Genomic DNA, 25614 nt, shown 5'->3' with positions numbered 1-25614 from the left:
CGCGGCGAGGCGAGCGAGGCCGCCCGGCGCAGGCCCGGCCCCGGCCCCGGCCCGGCCCCGCGGGCGCAGGGACCCGGCGCCGGAAGCGGCGGAAGGAGCGTCGGCGCGGCCCCGCCAGCGGCCGCTGCCCCGGCCCCGCGCCCGCCCGGCCGAGCCTTCGCTGCCATGGAGCTGGAGGATGAGTGCGGTGAGGCTCGGGGCGCGGGCCCCCGGCGTGCGGGCCCCAGCGCTGCCGGCGTGCTCGCCGCCCGGGGCCATGTGAGCTCGGCTGAGGCCGGGCGTGGGAGCCGCGCGGCTCCGGCCGGGCGCCGGCCCTGGGAACTAGGCTGAGGTTAGATGGGGTTGCCTCGCCGGGCGTGGCTGGTGTGGATGAGGCCTGGCCTTTAGGGAAAGTGGCTTGATTTGGTTACGGTGTTGCTCCACCTGTAGCTGTTGCCTGGGCTGGCGCCAGCCACACGGTGTTGGGATGGCTGTGCATCAGATGGCTGTGCAGGGGGAAAGAAGGATGAGGTCCATATGGCTTCCCTTCCTTCCTTCTGGCTCACTGTGACTTGTGGAACAGCACTTTTAACTAGGCTGTCCTGACCTGTCTGTTGAGACAGCTAAACACCAATGTACAGGTAAGACAAAGTGGCAGTGCAGAGGCTAAAGAGCAGCACCCCATGCTCACATCTGTTTAAGCCAATCCTAAAGTTGCTCAAAGCCTGTGCCAAAAGAGTGGCAGAGCAGAAGGGATGCAAGAAGCCTGGTCCAGCTCCCTGGTGTGTACCTCACAACCAGATCCGCAGGCAGGACCTGTATCTGCTGTCCATCCCTGTCCTTGCTGAGCATATGAAACTGGGGGGGGTTTGAAGGAATGATCTATAGATCAAACATTTGTATCATGTATGCAGGCACTCATGCTGCTTCAGTGTTCAGTGCCTAGATCCTTAGATGTTTTAGCCAGTTTGGTACTCTTCAGCTCAGCTCATAAATAATTGCGTGACTTTTGCAGAACTTCATTTAGAAGTCACATGCACCATGCTTAGGCACGCTGCTTCCTCAGAAATTAAACTAAATTGCCTGGCATTCTTCCTCCAGCAAAAGTAGCTGTTGATCAAAAAAGGTTTGGTTCAGACTGAAGATGTTCCTGAAGGTGCCAGTGGGTGCGTCATCTTCCCTGTGAATTTCCTCTGATAGCTGGACAAGTACTGCTGCCTTCCTTCCCTTGGAGCCAGCGTGGTTACCTGCCTAATGTGGCAACTTAAAAGAGTTGCTATGCTCAGTGCTGCTGGCTATTCTCTGTCTGTTTTGATCAACATCCCAGACAAACTTCAAAAGGAATTTGTTTATGCAAACCAGGTGCCTGCCTAAATGAATGGTTTCAAATGAAGAACAATTGGGTTAGCTCCCTAAAAATCACGGCCCTGCTGTGATTATATGTCTTTTTTCCTGTTTCACTGTCTAGATCTTTCTATTTTTGTTCTCTTTGTTCTTCCATTCTAGAAGATGCTTTTGATCCAGAGATATTAATACAATGTCCATATAACAAACATCATAAAATCAGAGCCCGTCGCTTCCCCTATCACCTTGTGAAGTGTCAGAAGGTAAGCTGGGCTGCCAGAGCACGCACTGTGCATGTACTTGACGCACACGTTCTCATTCTTACCGTGTTTTCTGTCTGTCTGGGGTGAGTTCCTGACAAACAGCTTTGTTTAGCCTTTATTACATATAACTTGATTACTTGTTTGGCAATAGCTTTGAGCACATGTTGATCCACTCAAGACCAGTGTGGCTCTGTTGAAAGGAGGTAAGAGATTCTAGATGGTTAGGTCGAGGAGAGAATTGCGGTCTCTCCCAGCAGCTCACCTGGAGGTAAGATACATTTTCTGCTTCAAGTGGAGAATTTTCAGACTGAGTTATGTGCATCCCGTTCTGGCTCGTCAGAGGAGAGGCGTTATGATGTTGCAGTTCATTCTTTAAGCGCTGGAAACACAGTTGCATAGCAGCATTTGGGGTTTTTTTGTTGTGTTTTGCTAATTATATAATTTGCAGATTACCTGGCAGAAGCTGCATATCCTGAGCTTGGCACACGTGGGGGAGGTTTCTGTCCCCTCTCCATGTTTTATCCAGACCTGGAATACAAATGGTTTAACAGGAAGCACTCTTGCCTCTGTTGCTGTCATTAATCCTGTCAAGTGCTAGCATCTGACTGAGCTTTGGGTTTTTGCTGAGACCTTTTGCAACCCAATTGTTCCTCTTTAAGTTTACCAAAGTGCCAGAAGGCAGTGATGAGTCCTCCTGACTCATTCGTGATGGCATCTGCCCCCACTGTCCCTCCCCTCTTGAGCCATGTTTATGTTATTTGTTTACTTTTAGGTGGAGCTTGCGTGACTCTGGTCATACAGACCTTTGTTGTAACTGGTGCAAATTTTCCCTCACTTTAAAGGCATAGACAGGAAGAATTCAGAGCATGTGCTCAGTGAGGGGTGGTCGCCCCTTGGAGAGAGGCAGCCTTTGGGATGGAGGTGTGGTTTAGTATTATAATGACATTATAATGAGCAAAGTTCACCCAAAGGAAACAATTTTGACAAAAAAAAAGGAATCTGTAGGCTCAGGGTAGCAATTAGGCAGCTTATCAGTTCCACGGGACCGTCAGGCCCCTGTCCCTGCAGTGATATGCCAGAGCCTGGCCAGGGTGTCCCCACTCCCTTCCACCCTCCTACCTGGGTCGACTTACCAACCTCCCCTGCTGTTGCCAACATCCAAGGTTGCAGGCTCTGTTGCCCAGGGAATTATCATGGAACAGAACAGACGTTGTGCATATTGGCTGCATTCCACCCTGAAAGCTTCCTTAATGCTACACCTGCTTTTAAAATGTGGAGACAATTTTAGTTCCAGTAAGTCCCAGTAAGTCACTTGGAGGAATTATTCCACACTAGCAAAAGCTGCATCAGGCAGAACCAGGCAGGGACTGGTACAATGGCAAAGGTCTGTTCTTCCCAGTAAGGGCTGGATCGTTTTAGGAATAATTTACTGTAGTGAGAGCTGAGTGCTGCTGGTAGAACCTGTGTCTGTGAGCACGGTTTACTTGAGTGATAATCCCACAGTAATCCCCTAGCACCAGTCTTCAGGCTGAATGCTACCAACTCCCTGGCTGTTTTGAAAGGATTAAGGACTTTCTCTGCCTTTGTGCCTGCTAATTTAAAGAAGATCTGAATGGTTTAGATTTGCCTGACAGCTCTCTCCTATTGTTTTTAAATAGTTTCATCTGTGCTTTAAACCACGCAGCCCTATTGCCAGAGTTGCAGCAAACTGCAGGGACTTGAGCAGAGGGTATGCTTCTGTCATGGTTTGACATGAAACCATGGTTCCTCTGGTTTAGCAAGAGATGAGTGAACTTCAGTGATTTTGGTTTTTCCTGTCTAGAGCCACCCTGAAGTGGCACAGCAATTGGCCACTTGTCCCTTCAGCGCTCGCCATCTCGTTCCTCAAGCTGACCTCCGTGACCACATAATGAAGTGCAGCGAGAGAAGGCTCATGGAGCACGATATAGGTAAGAGAACCACCTGTGCTCCGAGATGGGTGCTCACCCTGGTATTGAGGTCTCCTGTTTGTAAGGAGAGCTCACAGAACAGAAAAGGAGGAGTCAAATTAGTGTCTACAGTTTTGTGTGACCAGCAGCTTTGGGAAAACTGGAGCCTTATTTTTTTCATTTACTGGGTAGGTCTATGAGAATATTGCAGATGCTTCTGGCAGGACTTGCACTTATTTTGCTACCAGGCTTCTTGAAGAAAAAGGCTGTGCCCTAGACTGCATCCTAAGTCCCTCCAGCTGTAGCTGGGATGATTTTGTGGCTAGAAGGACCAGCCTTTCTTTTTGTAGAGCTGATCTCCCTTTGTGGAGGCTGGACCACTGATGCTGTGTTAAAAGCTAATTTCTACCAAACGAGTGTCTGGAGTTTTGGAAACCCCTGTAGCTGTTCTCCTGCAGGGCAGATTGAATGATTCACTGCCCACAGGAGATGGGGCAGCTCCTCTTCTGGGCTGCTCTGCCACTGCACTTGATTTATCCACCATATAATTAAAATTTCAGTCTTCTGCCCTGTGAGACCAGGTGGGAGGGGAGCTGTCCAAGAACCCCAGAATATTTAGGAAGGCATCCTGTGCTATGCAGCATCTTTTCCATCCCCTACTCTTTAACTATTGCTACACTACAGAGCAGAGAGATAGTTTTCTGTCTTCTGTAGAGCTGCACTGAGGCTGGCAGGGATGCTTACCTGCATTCAGATAAGCAGGTTTCCTCTTCACTCGAGCATTCCTGCCACAAAGTTCCAGGGAGCAGAGTCTTTTCCTGTTGGTTAAAAAGGCAAACTGCAAGTTGTTTGATTTCAGGTCAGGGCCTGGCTCCTGGGTGCACCGAGCCCATTTGTGTTGTGTGGGGTTTCCTATGAAGCCAGGTTTTACAGCTTTGATCCAAAAGCACTTGGTGCTTCTGAAGCAGGACTGACTGCTAGTCACTGAGTGTTCTCTCTTCCTGAAGTGTGTCAGTCCTCTGGCTTCCAGAGAGAGCAGATGAATGCTGCGAGCACGTGGCAGGCACCTCCATGTGATGAAGACTGGGAAGCAGGTAAGGAACACACTGCCTTTGGCACATGGCTGCCGTCACCCTGGTCCTGTCTTCAGCTCCACGTGGGACAGTGTGAGTCCAGAGATGCTGGTCACTTCGGCCTCACTCATACGACACCTTGCTTATGCTCAGTCCTACAAACATGCATCTCTCCACCCAGCAGGCTTTTCTTGGTACAGAGACCTATTCCAACGTGCCTGCGGTAAGTGGCATGGAGAGAGATTTCCAGGCATCTGCTCCATACCATAGTTTGTACCTTATGTGCAATGACGGCAATGGAAACATAAGTTTTACGTTCCTCGGTTAAATGACACATTCATCATTAGATCAACTTCTACCCCCTCTTGAACATGTAGAAATATGACAGATATTCCTGACTTGATGGTTGCTGAAGCTTCTTAGTTTTGAACCACCTTACCTGTTTCCTTTTGCAGAGCTGTTGGAGCAGTCCAATTCCCTTTTCATTTGGGGCAGGACCAACTCTGACACACCCAGGTAGAGAATGCAAGTTTGATTCCTTAACAATATTTTGTATAGATGAGCATTGCAGCCTGCTCCCAACCCAGCCTTGGTGGCTGGACATGACCTGATTTTGCTGTTGTACAAGCCCTGGGTGTGGGTTCAGTGTTACTTGGTCAAACGCCTGGCCCCTACCAGGGAAGGAAGCCCTTGGGAACACAGATACTCTCTGCTCTCGCATGCATTGCCTGCGTTCACATCCTGCTGGATGTCTGGCCAGTGTGCAGGGGAGAAAGGTGCTGAGCCTTTACCCTGACTTTGGAAATGTGGCCAGGTGCCATCCTCTGGAGCCTTTTCAAACAGTTACTGAGCTTCTGTGGAGCTCAGTGGTTAGCTAGCAGGCCCTTGTGCCCTCCTGTCACCATAGACTTGGCATTGCACTTGAGCCAGGGCATTTGTCAGGAGAAGTAACTGAAGCCTTTCCATTGCAGCAGCAGCTCTGAGCAGAAGAACTTCCTGCCACCAGGACTGCGTGTCCCCTTGTCCTTCCCGCCCGCCGCGGCAGGGAGCAACTGGCAGCACTGCGCAGGCGGCTCCAGCACCACGGCCTCTGGGGGTGGCCACGGCTCCAGAGACCTCCCTCAGAGCAGGGCTTCACATACACTGCTGTGGGGACAGGAGGAGTAGGATGTAACACCCACCTCCTGGAGAGCAGCTTCTGAGGGAACTCGATGCTTGAGTCACCCTCTGTATGTTTTATTCCATATTCTTGGCACGCCTTTGATCCCAGTGGTCCAGAGCAAGCAGCCCTGCTCCCCAGCCACTTCGGCGCTAAACCACTCCTGTTGTCACCTACATTAGTCACTTGGCTGGTTACCAATGTTAATCAGTTGGCTGCAATATGCAATAACAAGGATTACTTTAAAGTTTGTTCTGTCTAGGTTCTTGTTGGCAATTTAGAATAAAGTGTTCTAAGTACTCAGACCTGTTTTACATCTCTCTCAGACATCTGTAGTGATTTGTTCTGTGGAATAAGCTGGAGCATTTTAATCTTACAGACAGATGCCACAATTGGGCCCCATTATCCTGAGCTCCTCTAATTTCCAGGTGGTGAAAGACTAGCAGTGAGTACCTGCTTTTTGTTACAGGCGCTTATCCATTCCATCTTCCTTCTAAATTAATCCCCAAGCTTTTATTATTATCTCCTCCTCCAATCTACATATACATGAGCCACATTTCACTCCCTTTTAACTGCTAGAATCCTGACTGTATCTTTGTTTCAAAACTTACCTGTCTTCACCCCCCTAGATCTGTTCTACACACGTAGTCACAACTGAAAGCACGCTGCACAAGCAGCAATGCTGTTTCTAGGCTTCAGCTGCTGCTTAGCATAAGGTACCACCCTGGAAGATAAACTGTGGAGACCTGTCTCAGCAAACTGCCCAAGGCTGATCTGATCCAGGTATCTAGTTTATACCTGTAGCACTGGATGAAATTCTAACTTTTTGCATTCTTTGCTGGGTGTTTTCTGATTTAATACGTGTCCTGTAGCTGCAGGGAACTTCTGTTACTACAAAACATAATTGCCAGACAAAGATAATCCAACCTCTTGATCTCACATTTTAAATCCACAATCCAAACGGCCACATTTTGCCTTCCAAGTTCTTCCTTTGCTTCATTAGAAGTTGGAAGGAAGGCTGAGTGGAACACCAGGGCTCCACCCCCCCTCCACCACATCCCTGGCAGGAGAGAGGAAGGTCTGGCCCTTCTCCTGTGCCAGGGGCAGCAGGCAGAGCACACTGAGGTCCGGGGTGTCTTCCCTGCAGCAGCTCCCCCCTGCACCCAGCTGCCTCCACACTCCTGTTCCACCACCACTTCCAGGGCCACAGAAGCCACCCATGTCAGCACCAGTCTGACCAGTGGGATACGTCACTGGGAGTGCCCAGTCTGGGGCAGTGCGCAGTGTCCCACAGCTCCAGCACTGCAGTTTTGACACCGTCCAAGCTTTGGCTTTGACCACTGAGTAACATCTGTGCCTCCCCCTGAAGTAACTGACCCCTCTTCCACTGTCTGTCAACTTCCTTTTCCCAGCAGAGCTCAGGCAGAGCTTCTCTCACTTCAATATTTAGAATACTTGTCCAGCTTAAGCCTTTGCACACCTACAGGTTAGTCAGGGTAGGCTAGGTAAACACCCCTTCATTTCAGCTGAAAAACCTTTATTCACGTAATGCATCACAGGAATCACATGTGCCCCTTTATATATGGTAAGACGCTCCAGAGGGAAGTTTATATCTACAGAGGGAAGTTTATGCCCTCTCCCGAGAGAGGAGCTCATCAACAGCGGCAGTGCTCACTGTGTCACAGAAGCAGAACAGCTCTGGTGAAGGAGATGGAGTCTTCAGTGAGAAAGGGAACTCCACAGAGAGCTGCAGCACATGGAAAAGCCACTCAGGCTTCATCTCTGTCCCATTTCACGCGAGCAGCACTATGCTGCTTCTGTGGCACGCTGCAGCAACAAAGGCTTCCAGGGTTGTACACTGAGATGGCACCAATACTCTTGTGAGTCATATTGGACTTAACGCATAGTAAAGACTTGTCTGAAGTTGCACATCATCAAATCCAGCTACCCAAGTGGTTCCTTCAAGCCCCACATCTCCCCTTTAGACACAGTGAATGGCAATGACACTTAGCTTATGAAAGGAAAATGAGCCGGCACAAGAACGAGGAGAGTCCAAAAGGGCTCAAAACCACACCAAAAAATCCAGTTCTAATTATTTTATGCCTCCTACCATGAGCCAAAGAAGGAAACAAATGGGCAAGAGTCCCACCTTGGCATAACACAAATCCTGCCACGCTGTGTCACAGCTGCATATACTTTAAACCCCGACCAATGACATCCTTTAAACACTTAAGTTGTAAAATCAAGAGGGAACGACCAGCTACCAGAACAGAAAAAGATTTGCTAGAGATCCCTGACAAGGTGCCCAACTGATCCCGTACATGACCTCAAAAGTGCACAGAATGCCGTGTCTGTCGCATTTCATACTGAAATAAACGTCAGGTACACTTACATGTAAGATTTAAAGTACTGTAACATAGATGATCTGCCACTGCAGATTCCCCCTTTCAATTCCCCAAACCCATGGGCTCAAATGAAACCACCCCTGGCCTTGGTCTGCTGACGCGTTGCCTTGGGCAGGCTGGGCAAAGCAGCAGCACCCAATGGCCCCACGGCCACTGCAGCCCCCCAAGGACCATCCTCAGCTGACGGCACTGGGGTCTTCCCTCTGGGCTTCGATGCTGTGCCCCTGCAAACACACAGGGCTACAGCTGCTTTCACTCGCCCACAGCAACTGGAATTCATTTTTTACAGCTTCAAATACCATTTCTCCAAGTGCACAACAGGCTACACAATGAGAGCAAAGCTTATTGCAGCAAAGATCAAATGCAGGACTTGCCATCTGTTACTCACTAAGAGACCCAAAACCACTCCAGACAGAAAAAAAAAACCCAGAAGCAGCATTGTGCCAGAGTCTGAACGTGAGTCTTCTGTGCCACTGCCAGACAGCCAGAAACACTCCTGACACAGACACAACGGGGATGGGAATGTGGCTGAAGGCTAACTGAAATGGATGATGCCCAAAATCTCAGGCTGGACACTCTGAGCCCCCCAAGTGCAGGGAAAGGAGGGCCACATCAAACAACAAGACAGGTCTCACTGGGAACGTTTAAACATGGACAGATGTCTTCAACCAAGGAGATGCACCTCAGCTGGCCACCACCTGTGAGATGGGATGAGGGCAAATGTCCTTCACAGGAATCTCGCAGGTACAAAGGGTAACACCAAGAACACCCTTCCCAAGGACGGGGAATGTTTAGCACCCCAACGCACATAAGTTCAGGAAACCCTTCTGACAACATCTGACTTCATGTGTGATGTCTGTTGCTGATCCCACCGTTAACTCTCAACACACAGAAGAGCAGAGAGAGCTCACTGTGACTGTGAGACTCTCAGACGTGAATGTGAGCACAGCCAGGACTCTCCTGCTTCGTCAATCCAGAAAACACCAGCGACAGAGCACAAACCCCCAACCAACCCCCTCAGGAAATGAATACAGCTCACCAGGATGGGATGTGCACGAGTATTAAAAAAGTCACAGTCTTACAGTTTTTAGAGGCTGGATTTGGTGCTGCCCAGAGTGATGGCACAGGCCCGACGTGCGTGTGACTGGGAGCAGGCAGGAGTACAGCATCAGCTTCCACTGAGAAGCAGCAGGGCATAAAAAAGTACCAGAACGTACCTTGGAGGAAGGATTTCAGCCTAAACCGTGCAGATTGTGCTGGTTAATACTGTGTGTGTAAACCAAAAAGTCAGCTGAGGTTCTCAATGTGCCTTCAGACCCTTCCCCACAATTCCTCCTCCCTCCAAGCATCAGAGTGAGTTTGTGACAGGAGCCCTTCACTCCCCACCCCTTTTTGCACACCACCTCCTGTGCCCACAAACAATGCCAAGTTCTCCTTGGGACATTCTTTCGCTGCAAGCTACAGTGCTCAGGGAAAGGCTTACTGCATCTTATGCTCTGCCCTGGCATCCTCTGCTCCCTACCTACTCAGAAGGACACTCCTACCTTGCAATGCAGCTGGGCAAAATTTTCACTCCAGCCTCCTATTTAACCAGCTTCTTCAACTTGCAGCAGGCTCTTCAACTTTGCAGACCATGAGGTGGAAGCAGTAAAGAACAGGGATGTTTTTTACATGGGCCATTCTCAACTACAGCGTCCCCAGAGAAATCTGTTCCCCTATTTCCCTGTTTCACGTGCTCTCCACATGACATGTGTGTGAGTCTGGTTTGTAAACTCTGAAGTTCACAGGAGGGGCTTATCCAAAGCAGCACTTGGAGGAAAGTACACTCTGGAGGACAGTCCATCTTGCTCCAAAAGACCATCTGCTCTGGCGATAGTTCAGGAGCTCATGTCAGATACTGCACGACGAGAAACATAATGACACAAGTCACAACCATTCCCCCCATCATGAAGTATTTATCCTGGAAGGCTCTCTTCTCGATCAGCCGCATCACCGTGTTGGATAAGCCCAGCATGTTGGCAACATCCAGGATCTTCTTGTGAGTACCCTAAGAATAAAAAGACAGCAGAGAAACAATTAACCCCACGGTCCACCACTTCTCATTCCACAGTGCAAGAATATTTCATCGTGGGCGGCAATTCTGACTGACATGACTTGCCAAGAGTTGCTCTGTTTAAGAGGAGACAGCCACGGGACCCTGGAAACAGCCGGATGATGAGACGAATTAATTCACACACATGAACAGGAATGTGATTAAAGACACCAAACAATCTGTCCAGAGACCTCATAAAGACTGACCCGGAGAAAATGCGCTCTCTACAGGGGCATCACAAGAGGCATCTCTGCTCCTTTTTCTAAGGACTACCGGAGCTTGAAGCTCCTTGATCAGACAACTCTTCTCACAGAACTTCCCTCCTGCTGGAGTACAGCTCATAGCAACAATTTATTAAAAAGGAGGTCTACAAACTCGTAATGTTCAAGGCAGAGTGCGATGAAAAGGCAACAGTAGTGTAACTGATGCAATTTTAAGAAATCCTTCTGGAGAAAAGCACTGACCAAAGACTGGTGGCATGTGTACTGCAGGCAGGCCCACACTCCAGCTTTGTTTCACTGCTGAAGCAGCTGGTGTTATTAAGAATGTGGATCCCACCAACTACCACCTTAGTGGGAAGGACAGGGCAGAGCAGAGCTCTGTGAGCTGCAGAGCTGGAGGTGCCAGGAAAGGAGCAGGGGGAGGCACCAGGAGGTGCAAGGCAGCAGGAACACTCCCACGGAAACTATGGAATCCAGGCACATCAGTGTACTCTGGGCATAGTCAGAGCTGGATCCTCCCCTCTGGGAAGAAAGGAGAGAATTCATGGGTCAGAGTCAGGATATAGGCCAAAGCCCCTTTCTAGACAAGCCAGTCAGAGCACTGGCAGCAGGACCAGCCCCCAGCACACACGTGTACCCAGTGATGGCTGCTGCAACAGGAGCGATGGCAGCGATGGCAACGGGTTGAGTCTCTCAAACTCACTTCCTGGTCCAAGTCCTTAACAGAACACCCTGCTTCAGAAAGCAGTTCAGAGTTACTTCTTCTTCTCCAACCAAAGTCAACAGCACAGATTCCCATTACAATGCTCTACTATCATGCTTTAAAATAAATACTCTAGTTCCTGGGGGGCACTGAGGAGAGTGTGGGCAGCAGGTTGAGGGAGGTTCTCCTCCTGCTCTCCTCTGCCATGCTGAGGCCTTGTCTGGAGTCCTGTGTCCAGTTTTGGGCTCCCCAGCTTAAGAGAGACAGGAAACTGCTGGAGAGAGGCCAGTGCAGTGCTCCCAAGATGCTGAGGGGATGGAACGTGTGTGATGAGGAAAGGCTGCGGGAACTGGGGCTGTTCAGCCTGGAGAAGAGAAGGCTGAGGGGGGATCTCAGCAATGCTGATCAATCCCTAAAGGGTGGCTGTGGAGAGCCTGGGGCCAGTGTTTGTTGTGTGGTGGCCAGTGCCAGGACAAGGGCTAACAGGCACAGTCTGGCACACAGGCAGTGCCCCTGGCACGGGAGAAACTCCTTTGGTGCTGAGGTGAGGGAGCCCTGACCCAGGCTACCCAGGGAGGGTGTGGAGGCTCCTTCTCAGGAGGTTCCCAAACCCACCTGGACACATTCCTGTGCCCCCTGAGTGAGGGGAACCTGCTTTAGCAAGGGTTTGGGCTGGAGGAGTTCTGCAGGGCCCTTCCAGCTCCCACCATTCCGGGATTCTGCTCTCACAGTCCACTGTATCTTTGGTCCAAAAGGTGAAATTTGGAGAACTGTTTTGAATATCAACCTGACTTAGTATCAGTAAAGCTCTCTAAGGGCAGAATTGATTCCAAGTACATTAGACATACACTCACAAAACATAAGGGGAGAAAACACAACATTCAGCACTCCAGAGACTAACAGCCATGCAGGTGAAGGTTGCCAGGCCATCCAGCCACGACAAGAGCTTACAGTTGCTCCTAATGAGAGGATAAAAGAGTTCAGGTTTAGTTCAGAAGGAGTCTGGGCCCTTCCCAGCACTCTCAGCTTCAAGTGCCATACTGAAGCAAACTCATGTATTTGTTCTACTTAGCTTGGTTACCATAAACACAGAAAAACGTGGGGTCTTTCTGGTAAAAAATGATGCCCCCACCTTTAATGTCACTCTCTGGTCCCTCAGCCCCTGCAGGATGTTGGTCCCACTGCCAATAAGATCATCCATGCCACGATGGGCATTCTGGAGGGATTCGTTATACTGTAAGGTTTCGTCGATCGGGATGGTGGTGTCAGAGTCCTGTGGGGGAAACGCAGGGTCTGGGTTACCTTGCTGCCCACTCACACGGCCATGCACAGAGCCACAACGACAACACGCAGGCACAACTGTGCTGAAAACTTGACAGCATTTGAAGGACTGTGCTCTAATCAATTTTTTTTTCGTAAGGAAATGAAATTCAACATTACTATTTGAGTGAAAAAAGTGATTTAGAGAAGCCTACAGGAAGCAAGTCCCAAGCAATTGTTGTTCAACAGCAATTAGATTTCCAAGGATAAAAAGTCAGACTGAAAGTGGAGAATTCTTTACAATCTCAATTTATGATAGACGTAGGAAAGTGTATTACAAGAGAGAACATAAAACCTAACAGAGGGACCTCAACAAGGAGTCATTTGATCATTGGAAGTGGCAGATGTTAATACCACGTTTGTGTAGCAGGAGGTCTGGGAGATGACATTCCACAAACTTGAAACACACTGCCAAGTTTTGAGATTGAAGGTAAACAGACATGAACCTAGCTCCCTGAAGGTCTGACCCATCCAAACCCCACAGCCTTATCAAAAAAAACCCAAACAAAAGCTGCATCAGCTCAACCAGAGACCATGAGCCTCGAAATGGAAACAGCTGGATCAAACTCTGTAACCTGGGCTGCACAAGAGGTCTGAGCATGTGATCACTTCCGGCTTGCCAAGGCCTCCAGTTTAATCTCTGGACACCATTCCCTTGGGAGAGCGCAGGGCCCCCACATCGTTTTAGGACCAGGAACCCTGATGCTGGTGTGTGGCACCACTGCCCTACCTGCCGCTGCTCAGGGCAAGAACTGCCCAAAGCAGAGCTGGTATTTAGGGCAGCAGATGGTTAACGCCCCACACCTGACAGCCATCTGGAGGCTAAGTGCATGGAACTACACCAGGCTCCTCTGGGTACACTCTGGTGATTATTGTAAAAAATACAAAAAGATCAGAGCTGTTGGCAGCTGCAGGGTTGAAGTTCCTGGGTGAAGAAGCTGGGACAGCTTGCACACCCCTCATCAATGCTAATGAAGCACCCAGGCTGAAACAAGTGTCTTGTCTTACACGAGTCTGCCGAGCAGAACCCCTCGGTTTGCATCTGAAGAGCTGTCACTGCAGGTATCTATTAAACTGAAGCAGCAGGGATTAGGTTTCCTGCACAAGAAACTTGTTGGGGTTTTCTAACACAAGGCAGCAAGAAAAACATCAAGGCTGATTTTTGACCCTTATCCCAGGGAGAGTAGAGGGCACCAGATCTTTCACAAGTGGTTTTCTCCAGAATGGTACAGATAAAGACCATTTTTATCTTTGAATTAAACAAAATGCTGAGAACACTGCTCCAGCTTTCAAAAGCTGTTGTCTGTGTTCCAGTTCAGGATGCTTACATTCTCAGCTGACATTGCTATTTGATAAGTCAGGGTAGTATGTGAATAGAAACTGTGTCAACTAACCAAAACAGGCCAAAAACTGACAAATCACCTATTTTCCTATTAAAGGACCATTCTGCTTTAAAAGTCACATTTTTTTTAACAAGTTCAAGGAAACACAAAGTATTCATCCTCTTTTTTTTCATCTTGAGACATCTTTCAACATCTAAAGGAGAACAAAACCAATTTGTCATGTATTTTGCATTTCCAAGTCTGCTGCTCTGCAAAACTCTTCCACTTTCATGTGGTTTGTTTCAGGACAAGTTTTCCTACAGCAAAATTCCATCAGATTTGCAGAGGAACACCACAGTGTTTTTTCAAATGTCAGTGTTACTTTGAAGTCTTACTTGTAATTCTGAAACAGCCCATGTGATGCTAGAGGTCATCTCCACGTCAGACTTTGGGAAGTGCAGCACTGAACTTCCTAAGTCTCGAAAAAATAGGACCACTCACATTTGTTCTTCCTTCCAGTGAGTGACACCATGGACAATGTTGGATTATAAGCCTTTAACAGGAAAAAAAAACCCAACAAAAACTCCAACAAACAAAAGCCAAAACAAAGACCAGCTTCTGAGTTACAGAAAAGAGAAACCTGAAAGCAAGCCCACAGGATTCAGAGCAAGGATTCCTCTAGGAATTTGCACTGAGGGGACTTCCAATAGAAGTAATAAGAATTAACAAGAGTAGGTGGAAACTAAAACCTTTTGGATCATTTCTAGATAAGAAGCAAGAGCCTTTTGCCAGCTGTGTGATTGGATTTGGGCAGATTAGAGCTTGCTGACAGCAGGGCATGTAAAAGCCAAACATTTAACAAATGTCGGGATTTGACAGATGACAGAAATCCAAGTAAAATGCATGCTTTGGTATCTACTTCCTTCATCCTTCTGAAACTGCTATTAACAGTCAGGTAGAACCACACCAAATAAAGCAGGAGCAGCAGCTTCTGCAGCCTTTTACTACTGACTCATGAGAGAGTTGCACTTTGTCAACGGTTTTCTATCTCTACTCCATTTACATCTCAATGCAGCAGAGCCGTGCCTATGTCCTGTCTGAAATGTCTCTGAAAGACTACAGATTCTAAAGCACAGAGATCCACACTGAAGAGCACTTACATTAGCTGTGAAGGTCCGTGCCAGCAGCTCCTCCCGCTGCCGCTCCTGCTGCTCCCGAACGTAGCGGCGGTGCTGGAAGTTCCTCAGGGCCGTCTGCAGGTGCTGAACGTCGTACTTCAGCTGGTCGACTCGGCTGGAAACAGCACAAACACATTCCCAGGCATAAAAATACCATTCTTCTTTGTGTTCTGGTGGGTTAACACTGGAGCATTACAAATTCTCAGTGACAAACAGTAACGAATGACAGGTTTTACTTGTCTAGAAGATAAAGGGCATTCAATGGTAGGCCTATAGTCCAGACTGGGGCCTTCCATGCCTGGTTTTGCTGCTAAACACTGAACTGAAGGCCAACAACAGAACATGAAACAGAATTCTTCAGCTGTCCCATGAGACATGCTGTCCCATGACTGGTCTCTTCAGGAGTTCTGTGTATGTTCCTCATTTAACACAGGTTTGGAAGCACAGCATTTGAACAGTTCCTATTTTATGGCCCTCATGCACATAAAAGATTAAGTTCTCAAGTTTCATTAATTAGCACAGTGTTTTTGAGTTTTTATTAAAAGGAGTTTAAAAGTCAGTGAGCAATACAGGAGACATCTCCACTGGGCTAAATCAAGGAACATTCAGAGCTCCTCTGCCTCTGATGAAATGTCTGACGACCACAGAGAAAGCCTAGACCGCTATTTCAGGTACTGACCTGCCTAACATAGGTGACATGAAATCCACCCCTGGTATCTACACAGGCACTCTGGGACTAAATGTTAAGAGTAAAGTTACGGAATAAATTAGAACATGAGTCCTGAGGTCTCTGGTCCAACCTCCTGCTCAAGCCAGTGCTCACTTCAGAAAACTCCTTGTTTTAATCACCAACAGCTAGGAAAATAGTCCAGAGAAAAATGACACCAACTCAAGTAATTTAACTCCTTATCTCTACAAATGCCATGAAAAGCAAATGTCAGGGAGGAGAAACGTTTTCAAGCCCCAGAGTGCCATGTTCTGCTCATCTCAGAACAGAAACTCCACCACCAGTCTGCGGTTAGAGGTAGGAACGTCATTCTGCCTCCATGCCTCAATTTTGTCACTGCAGAGCACAGGAATAACTTACGCAAAGTGCTGATGTTTGACTCAACCCAAAAGGCCAGAAACAATGAAAACAATGGCAAAAACCACATGACAGCATCCCAGCAGAGAAGGTGAACTTACAGCTTAGCGTTCTGGCGCTTATTGGGAGGTTCTTTGCTGGACAGGATTTCCAGGCGCTCCAAGTTGCTGAAGATATTGTCTATTCTTGCCTGAATCTCATTTTCTACTACTGCAAAGAAATAAAAACATGATTGGATTTGAATTAAAGATGTGCAGTCTGAGTGAAGATAAAAGCTCAAAAGCATTCAAATCAACCTTTAAAAGCAGACAGATGCAAATCCTTACTGGATGAAAAAATCAGAGAACTGTACTTCTCATGGAAAGCCCCTGCTTTAACTCAGTAACTTAGGACTCTTGCCTTTCCCTCCTGCTCTGAGAAGGGAGCTAAGAAAGCCCCTGCTCTTTCAGGATAATCTGAGTCTGTTTACCTATCAGCTCCGTGTTAGGATTTAAAGCTCTCACTTTCCCCCCTGCAGCCCCGTCCTGTTCCCTCAGCACAACTTGCTCACACAAGCTACAGCCAAGATGATTCTCATAGCAATAGCAATTTAAACCTCTGAAAACTAAATACAGAGTTAATATATGTCATCCATACCCATAACAGGGGAGACTGACAGAGCAGGGGAAGGATTCAGAATTGAGAGGATTTGGAAGTGGACAAACAGCTCAAAGACAGGGCCAAAACAGGGCAAGAGCCCTTGCAAGTGAGAAAACAAAGTAATTGCCTCTGTAATCCTCTGTGTTGCAATCGCTTCAGGTCATCTGCATGGAAATAGCAAAGGGCAATAGCACATAACAGAAACTCACATACTTGTACTTTACTGAGGTAGGAAATGAATCTCAGAATCATTGAGGTTGGAAAAGACCTTTAAGCTCATGGAGTCTGACCATTACCCCAGCCCTGCCATGGTCACCACTAACCCACAGCCCTCAGCACCTCAGCTCCACGGCTTTGGGATCCCTACAGGGCTGGGCACTCCCCCAGCTCACTGGGCAGCCTGGCACAGGGGCTGACACCCCTCTCAGGGAAACAGTTCTGCCTCAGCTCCAACCTCAGTGTCCCTCAGTGTCTCTCTGGCAGTGAGGGGCCCAACACTGAACACAGCCCTCAAGCTGCAGTCTCCCCAGGGCCCAGCACAGAGAGACATTCCCTGCCCTGCTCCTGCTGTCACCTCGGTGCTGATCCAAGCCAGGATGCCCTTGGCCTTCTTGTCCCCTCAGGCACGCTGCTGGCTCATGTTCAGGCGGATGTTGACCAACACCACCCAAGCCTGGAGCATTGCCTGGGGTTGTTGTGATCCAAATGCAGGACCTGGCCCTTGGCCTTGCTTAACCTCACACAATTGCCCTCAGCCCATTGCTCCAGCCTGGCCAGGGACCTTGCTTAACCTCACACAATTGCCCTCGGCCCATTGCTCCAGCCTGGCCAGGGCCCTCTGATACAACTGGGGACAACAGAGTCATAGGCTTTCAGTTACTCTTGTCATTTTATAGCAAAACTCAGTCCAAGCCACAATCCCTTTCCTCATTTGACAATCCTATTTTCGAACCATGTCACAATCCAGCATTTCTTAGAATCACAGAATGGGAGGGTTGGAAGGGACCTTTATAGATCATCCAGTCCAACCCCCCTGCAGAAGCAGGGTCACCTAGGTCAGGTCGCAAGCTTAAAGAATTGCACAGAAGGGCCAAAGACAGAACCTGACCTGACAATGCTGAGCTTGAAGAGGGCCAGCTGTAAAGCTGAAGGTACGCACTTGCTGGAAAATTACATTCAGCAGAACCCAGCACACATGAGCCCTTCAACCTCACACCATCAAGGAGTAACTCACATATATAGACACAAACCAGTCAAAGTGTCCTTTTTCATACCTGGACCATTTAGCACAGCCAAACTCAACAGCAGAGCAAGTAGGAGAGTGAACAATGACACCAGCTTTTGCTAGTCCAAGCACTAGCATTACTATCTTGGTCATCTTACCCTTTTCTGAGCAAGAAGGGATTATTTGCCCAAAGTTGGGAAAGAAAAGTTTGATTTCCTGGCTCCCATTCCCACTCTTCACCCAAAGACAATCTTTTTTTCCCATCAGTTCTAAATGTAGAGCACATATCTGTATCTTTATGCATATACTGAAACAGTATGTTCATTTATTGACTAGGCAAGACAGTGCTCAACCCTCTCTCTTGAAATGGTCTCAAGTAGCAGAGGCTGCTTGAGAGGCATAATGGGAAATGATGCTAATTTTCAAGAGGCTCCACAGTCCCACCCAGTGAAGAACAGTCTGGGAAGTCTGGCACTGCATGAGGAATAGTACAACCACCATAGAAACCACAACCAGCAGACAAGTTGGGTTTTTTTGACAGGGAAGTTATCAAAGCCCTTTCAACAGCAAAGTCATGCTTCACAAACATATTTAGGGGAACAGAAGTGAGTCACCGTGTCCCTTCCAACCCTTGAGATTCTGTGATGAAGGCATCCAGCTGGTGTAGTGTCCTTTCACTTCACAAGTTCCTCATGAGGCCCATTAGCAATTAATCATCCAGGAATTAAGGCTTCCAACACAGCTGCAAAATACATTGGCCAACTCTGCACTGGGGTGAAAAGTCCTGCCACAAGAGCTCATAACCTTTTACGACAGTCATTTTATCAGCACAGGGTTATAGTCCACGTTCACTGAAGCAACTTCCGACCTAGTTGTTCTAACTATTTCTTACAAGCCGATGGAATTACAGGTTCTGAATCTGAGGCAAGCAGGAACTGTCAGAACCATCCTGCTGAAACACCTACACGCCCAAGCACAGCATCTTCCCCAGAAACCAGTCTGAGCATCTCTTGGGGAACACTGCCCACTAGTGGATGCTTCAGGAACAGCAGAATGACAGTGACAGGACAGACAATCCCATCTCTCAGTTTTTTGAGCTTCTAGCAAACCAGCTGGTGATGCTCTGTGAGCATGCAGTTCTGTCCACATCACTGTGGTGATTACACCCCACAAATGCAGCAGTGAGGAGTTTATAACCTGCTTGTGCTCCATAGCACCCCCTGACAATGAGCTCCAAAACCAGCAGCACCAAAAAATAGCTGGCATTCCCCCACCACGACACTGAAGCAGCATCCACAGGAAGCACTATTTGTCAGTTAAAGAATTACAGTAGGAAGGTGAGCTGAGGTGAGGTAGATTCCTGTTCTGTCTTTTCTGCTCTGTCCCTCATGAAAAACATCATCAAAGAGTAAAATACTTTCCAAGCACTGCAAACTGGTGATGTGTCTCACCTGCTGACCACAACGACCACAGAGCCAAACTGCTTGTAAATGCAATGGCAGAGCACACAGGGTTAAAGATGCTAGTGAAATCAGATCCAAGTGGGGCTTGTCTCATCATTTCATTACTTACAGTGCACTGACTCTCTGTCTGAAGTCTCCAGGTGCCCCATGTAAGATTGGACCTCGTGGACTTGCCTACCAAAAGACAAAGGGTAAATTAACAGGAGTTAACAGCTATAAAACAAAACCATTTCTCAACACCTCAGTTTTCATCTGCTTTTCAAGTAAAAGTACTTTTTAGAACAGAATAGGAATCAGCTCCGTGGAATTCAGTGCAGACAGCCCACCACTGAACACAAAAACCCAACCCAATTCTTGGCACAAAGCCAGTCACGCTTTCACTTCCTACGGACCGACACAACCACTCTCAGTCCAAAAGCAAAAATCAAGGTGAAGGGCTTTATTTTTCTCCTTCAGAGATTTCCAATCCAGTTCCAGCACCCTTTTCTGTATTTATAACCTGAACTGGGCCTCTGTCCCATGCCACACACCTGGTGTGCTGAAAGCCTTTTAGATCAACCTACTCCATGGAGAGAAGACTTGGGGTTTACAGCGGGAACTCACAAAGAGTGGGCAGAGCAGAGGGAAGAAGACGGCAGCAGTAAGTCTGGAGAAATGATGGAAAGAGTTAAAAAATTCCCAGACTGACAACAAACTACAACAAAACCACAACTTGGTGGCTACAATCAGCTGTGGCTGCCCTGGTCCTGCAAGGGGCAGGTTGGATGGGGCTGTGAGCAACCTGGGCTTGTGGAAGGTGTCCCTGTCCATGGCAAGGTTCAGACTGGATGATCTTTAAGGTCTCTTCCAATCCAAGCCACCTTTATGATCACAGAATGAGACACTATGGAAACAGGAATAAGCCTTTTCCCCCATCTGAATACCAGTTACTGTTATGGATAAACAGCAGGATTTCCCACCCTTCCCTATGAGTTACTCTGGATCACTACTCAGTGAAACTCACTTACTGCTCTGCCTTCTTCAACAGAGCTCAGTGATGAAAGCCCTTACCACAAAAATGGGGAATATTTGGATTAACCATCTCTCCTTCAGCTCTTTCTCACAATCTATTGCACATCACACACAGCTGCAAGATGTTTTCTGGCTTTCTTTTGCGATTCCCATCCCACATCCACCTCCTCTGATCAGCTTTATCTGTGAAACCAAGCGCTTCTTATTGCCAAGGAGCCACACAGATCCTGAGCTGGTTTCACCTGTGCCTGCTGTCATGAAACACCTACACGTAAGGACCCTGTGGAACATAGAATCCCTCATTTTCTGTGAATACTTGTGCTCCTGTGCACTGAATCCCCGAGGCAAGGTGAGTGGCCTTCGCTGGTGGCCGCCCTGATGTGGCCACTGGCAGGTGAGGCCAGCCCGAGGTGATGGGCACGTGTGTGTGAACCACAGCCCCCACAGAAAAGGAGCACTTGTACATGAGTGGGAGGAGAAAGAACCCTCATAGGGGACAGGGAGAGCCCTGAGGGACAGGGGGAGCTCACAGGGGACAGGGAGAGCCCTCGGGGGACAGGGAGAGCCCTCGGGGGACAGGGAGAGCTCACAGGGGGACAGGGAGAGCTCACAGGGGACAGGGAGAGCTCACAGGGGGACAGGGAGAGCTCACAGGGGGACAGGGAGAGCTCACAGGGGGACGGGGAGAGCCCTCCCGGGTCGCGCGCCGAGCCGCGGGCAGCCGGGCCCCCCGCACACTCCCCCCGGCACCCCCTCAGACAGACCGCCACGGCCACCCCTAGCCCGGGCTGCCCGCAGGGGCCGCGCCCGCTCCCTCCCCGCCGCCTCACGCACTTGTTGGTCTGGTGGTAGAGCCCCTCCATCGCGGCCCCGCCGCTCCGCCGCCCACGTCACCACCGCCGGCTTCCGCTTCCTGCCTCAGCGACTTCCGCTTCCCGCCGCCGCGTCCACGGGCGCGTGGCTCGCGCGCCGCCGCCAGGGGGCGCTGCCGGCGCGGGCTCCCGCGCGCCGTGGCGCGAAACGGGCCAGGTGCAGCGCGCGCGTCAGGGGCCGGTCCCGGGGGCTGGGCTCAGCGGCGCAACAGCCCGAGTCCGCGCTGCCGAGGGGTGACGGCCGTGCGAGCGAGGATGAGGAGGGCTCTGAGCGGTGCGGAGGCAGCGGGCAGGCAGCGGGCAGGATGCGGAGCCTGGGGGCTGGAACAGGCTCCACACTGGGGGGGGTTCTCTGCTGCTGCTCGTTGATAGTTAAGGGTGTGCACCCGAAGAGTACCGTGTAGTCAGATGAGAACACGTCACCGACTGTCACACGGGTGCAAGTGAGGGAAATAACCACACGTCGTTAGTTAATGAGAGATCCTCGTTCCCGTGGATCCATCCCCCGCATCTCAGATGATGCACGAAACATTCCTTGTCTGCCCTGCCCTGCCCTGCCGTGCTGTGCAGCCAGCCAGGTCTCGGGCTAAAGATCATCCCCTGGATGCCTAGTGGTAACTCAAGCCACAGAAATCAGCGTAAGAGCACACAACAAAACAATAGGAAACATTAACTGCAGCAGAAACAAATACATTCAGCCCTTGTCCTCTGCTCTCCCGTGTCTGAGTCATTCTATCCCGTTTTTCAAACACTTTCTGGAAAAGGAGAGGTTGAATGAAAATAGATGCTGGGATTCCCCTCCCTGGCCAGGGCTTTGGGTGGTACCACACCAGTTGTGATGAAGTGGCAAGGAAACACAGGAACACTGAAACACAGGAACCGATTCCTGTTCCCTTGTGGAGAAACTGTTTTTTGCCAGAAACAACATGCTGCAACCAAATGTCTGTTCTTGTTAGACTTCAAGTCCTTCCAGGAGGAGTCCTTTGGCAAATTGGCTCTTTTAGACACAACAGCCAGGAGCAGGAGAGTGGGGGAAAAAAAAAAAAAGGTTTTGTTCAAGGAAAGCCTCTGTATTGTAAACAGGATAAAAGGGGATGGAGAGAGTCACTTATCACTGTCTGATGTGTCCCCAGGTCATTCCTGTGCAGCACCTACTGAAGAAAAAGGATTTCATATTCACTGCTCTCTTAGAAACCCCAATCCAACCGTGGGGATTTTCTCTATCACACAATCTACAGACATCATGTGCATTCAACAGCAGCCTTCAGCCCCCATGGGTGCATTCCCCACTGCCCTCCTCTGGCTTGTAGTTTAAAGCCTTGCAGCACCAGAGGGAAAGCAGGATCCTTGCAAGGTCTCCTTTGTTCTGCCTGCACCAGCCCTTTCCCCTCACAGCTGTGGGACTCTGTTCTGTCTTTGAAACAAACCCAAACCCTGATGGTCTGTTTAAAACCAGACCCTAATAATGTGTCTGTCCCTGTTTCTCTAAGCGTGATTCCAACCGGCATAGAAGCCCTCTTCCCCCCTCCCCTCTCTCCCTCCCTCTCCTTTTTGGACACACAAAGTATTCCCCAGCTATTTGCATGCTTTCTTGATACTAATAACTGTGGGTTTAAAAACAAAGGAGTGCCGAACCTGAGGGCATGCCGCCGAGGAAAGACATTTAGATGAATGCTTGATGGAGCCTCCTCACTCAGTCCAGCTGCAGGCCATGGGTCTGCCTGTCCCAGCTCTGACAGACTCCCTTACACAAGCCAGACCTCACAGCACGCCTCTCAGCATTTTGGGGCTGTGGAAATGGAGAAAAGAGAAGAGGAGACATGACAAGAATGTTGGAGACTCGTCTATCAGATTTCTCGGGCTGTTGGGTGATGTGCTGGACCCTGGCAGTCAGCTTTTTAAGGACACATTGCACCTTCTTTCTCATCTTCCCAAATTAAAGACATTTCTGTGCTGCTGTCGTGGCCGCTTTCGAAACTGATCTGTGGCCAGAAGAGTCACAAGCACTTGGCCCGTCGTTCCCTTCTTCATCAGTGTACTAGGTAGAGGGATGCAGCAAGGTGGAGAGGGTCAGGCCGGTGGAAAAGGAAGTCAAGCCATGTCTCTGCCGTTTCACTAACTCTCTGCCTTCTGCAGTGGTGACAGGGAAACGGGGTAAGAACAGAAATCAAAGGGGAAAACGTAATAAGCCAGTGAGAAACAGTGCAGCATCCCCCAGTGTCAGGGATCTCTGAGACACTCTGGGGGTTGTAGAATATTATGGGCGAGCATACTTGCCTCATGCTTTTATTCCTTCCTGGGCAACAGCCACAGGCTGCTGAGGGTGGAACGCTGGCACTGATGGGTTTTGGCCCACGCCCTGCATCGGTTATGCTTGTACCTCCCTGGCAGTATAACGTGTTCTGTTACCAAAACAATTAACCGTGACACGGTTCTCCCGGCAGGATGGAGTTCCTCGTGCTTTTGTTCCTGCTGATCACGTCTCAGTTTGACCTTACCAGTGAAATTCAGAAAACGGGAACAGAAGAGCCTCCTCCAACAAGGCCAAGGAGGCAGAAGGAGCAAGAAATGACATTGCCTTCCCCAGCCAATGAACACATGAAATTACTGCCAGGGGATGCAGCACCTTGCATCCATTTGCCCAGCATCAGGAACTTGCTGGAAGCTTCAGCTGCCTTCTGCTGAGATGACTTTGCCCCCTTAATCCCAAATCCAATAGCAGTCTCTGGGGCCAGGCCTTAAGAGCATCTGAATGCATTTCCTGGGCAGCCCTGTTTGATACATGGATGTATTAGGACAGGTCCTGTTTTGGCACTGACGTGGCCCTGCACTGCATGCATAATGTAACACATCTTAAAGTACGGGAGCAAAGCTGTGTGCTGTTAGCCCAATGTTCTCAGGGGTCGGTCCCCTGACACTCAGTCTCTCTGAAATGTGTCAGGTTGAGAATTCCATCCGAATTAGACAGAATTATCGGCTGCTTTGGGACACTTTAGGCGCAGATCTTCAACGTGCTACTCTTTTCCACTGAATAAACTCCCGTTTGCTGATTCTGGCAAACCAACCCTGACAACTCCACTGTCTTGTGCGTTGGTTTAATGGGTTAATTCTGATGTGCTTCCCAAGTCACATCTGGGTGTCAGCCTGCCTCACGCTCACGTCCTGTCGGTATGGGACATCTCAAAGGCTGCTGGAAAATGTAGAAATCGTTTTCATCCACGTTTCATCAGCTGGGTAATCCAGGCATGAAGAGATGGACGTGCTGGGCTACCTCTCCCTGCTTCACACAGGCTGGCCTGGGTGCTCCAGGGGCTGTGATGTGTTTGTTTTTAAAGCAGCCTGACACAAAGAGGCCCCGGGAGCTGCGTGCAGCCACTGGAGAGATGTCTTCTGCTGTCAATCCGGCCGCAGTCCCCCAGGAGGGAAAACTGGATTGTCTGTGTGGGTGAGGAGGGTGGGGAGAGTCCTCTGAGCAATGTCAGACAGGAATTTTCCTAAAACCTTCTCCAGTAATCTGAACAAAAACTTAACAAGTGTTTTGCCATGAAGGGAGGCCGGGAGGAAGCGTGAGAGGGAACGTGGGCAGGAGTGATGCCGTTTGCCGTTCAGCCCCAGCTCAGTAGCTCTCGTGCCAAAGACTCCATGGTGGCCACCTCCATTGGATGTTGCTCAGACAGAGTGTGATCACAGCAGTGTGATGCTTTTCAGGCCATTTTTCAATGCCCAAGTAAGACTGGTGCTCTACTCAGAGGGGTCCCAGGAGTTTATTACAGTTGAGTAAACTCTGTAGTGGCATTCGGGACTGCACAGCTCAGGCTCCAGGCAGGGGCTCTTCAGAGGGGTTTCTTTGTACCAAGTCTGCGCTCACCATCCAACACACACCACTGTTCAGAAAATCCAGCCCTAACACTGCCTTTTCTGTTGCTTTTGCAAACTTTCTCCTTGGGAATTTAGTTCTGCCATCTTCTCACAAGATGGTGTTGCTACCTGTAACTAACATACATCATCTTTCTTTGGGGCTGGGAAATACCTGAGAAGGGATGGAGAGGCAGACTGCATCTCATCAGCTCTTCTGTTCCTTGAGAGGGAGGTGCACACCACAGGCTGAGCAGCATTGTTTGCCTCCCTGACAACGGGAGTGGACTAGGCACTGATGATGCAGCTGGAGCTGCGGATGTGCTCTTGGAAGGGAGGTCACTCCACCGGTGCTGTGGCATTCACCTACTTGCCAGGCTGTCTGTGGGGAGAGGGAAGGTGCCAGGGCAGGAGCTGTGAGACTGCCTGTGGCGGGGCTGTGTTGGAGATCTTATCACTGGCTATTAGCTTATCCCTG

At 49.4% G+C, this 25614-nt stretch overlaps 2 protein-coding genes across 5 annotated transcripts; one reads left to right on the top strand and one right to left on the bottom strand.

Moving 5' to 3' along the window:
* Positions 1 to 91: 91 nt before the first annotated feature.
* On the top strand, positions 92 to 6040 carry LOC104562358 (gametocyte-specific factor 1). Of its 3 annotated transcripts, none has more exons than XM_062016764.1 (7): positions 92 to 187; positions 1489 to 1586; positions 3409 to 3535; positions 4522 to 4608; positions 4769 to 4810; positions 5043 to 5103; positions 5559 to 6040. In XM_062016764.1, the coding sequence occupies exons 1-7, from the start codon at positions 166 to 168 to the stop codon at positions 5752 to 5754; spliced, it is 633 nt and encodes a 210-aa protein (XP_061872748.1). In that variant the 5' UTR covers positions 92 to 165; the 3' UTR covers positions 5755 to 6040. The 3 variants fall into 3 exon arrangements, with proteins under 3 accessions (XP_061872748.1, XP_061872747.1, XP_061872750.1); XM_062016763.1 differs by having other exon boundaries at positions 1486 to 1586; XM_062016766.1 differs by lacking the exon at positions 4769 to 4810 and having other exon boundaries at positions 1486 to 1586.
* A 1226-nt stretch (positions 6041 to 7266) lies between these two features.
* Positions 7267 to 21325, bottom strand: LOC104562357 (Golgi SNAP receptor complex member 2). 2 transcript variants are annotated; one of them, XM_062016741.1, is made up of 6 exons: positions 21244 to 21325; positions 19508 to 19572; positions 16173 to 16281; positions 14970 to 15102; positions 12300 to 12440; positions 7267 to 10198 (listed from the first exon to the last, which is right to left on the bottom strand). In XM_062016741.1, the coding sequence occupies exons 1-6, from the start codon at positions 21270 to 21272 to the stop codon at positions 10037 to 10039; spliced, it is 639 nt and encodes a 212-aa protein (XP_061872725.1). In that variant the 5' UTR covers positions 21273 to 21325; the 3' UTR covers positions 7267 to 10036. The 2 variants fall into 2 exon arrangements, with proteins under 2 accessions (XP_061872725.1, XP_061872726.1); XM_062016742.1 differs by lacking the exon at positions 12300 to 12440.
* Between the last annotated feature and the right edge of the window lie 4289 nt (positions 21326 to 25614).

This window comes from Colius striatus, chromosome W (genome assembly GCF_028858725.1).
Source record: "Colius striatus isolate bColStr4 chromosome W, bColStr4.1.hap1, whole genome shotgun sequence".
Taxonomy (NCBI): domain Eukaryota; kingdom Metazoa; phylum Chordata; class Aves; order Coliiformes; family Coliidae; genus Colius; species Colius striatus.
This window is presented reverse-complemented; position numbering and strand designations above follow the sequence as displayed.

What these genes read in the sequence shown, in the direction of transcription:
- LOC104562357 (XM_062016741.1), bottom strand. Translation starts at nt 21,272, where the DNA reads ATGGAGGGGCTCTACCACCAGACCAACAA. An exon ending in CACGGACCTTCACAGCTAAT is followed by an intron (nt 12,441 to 14,969) that starts GTAAGTGCTCTT and finishes TTTCCCCCACAG; the next exon opens with GACTCTGACACCACCATCCC. An exon ending in ACCAGAGAGTGACATTAAAG is followed by an intron (nt 10,199 to 12,299) that starts GTGGGGGCATCA and finishes TTTTATTCTTAG; the next exon opens with GGTACTCACAAGAAGATCCT.
- LOC104562358 (XM_062016763.1), top strand. Translation starts at nt 166, where the DNA reads ATGGAGCTGGAGGATGAGTGCG. An exon ending in ACCTTGTGAAGTGTCAGAAG is followed by an intron (nt 1,587 to 3,408) that starts GTAAGCTGGGCT and finishes TTTCCTGTCTAG; the next exon opens with AGCCACCCTGAAGTGGCACA. An exon ending in ACCAACTCTGACACACCCAG is followed by an intron (nt 5,104 to 5,558) that starts GTAGAGAATGCA and finishes TTTCCATTGCAG; the next exon opens with CAGCAGCTCTGAGCAGAAGA.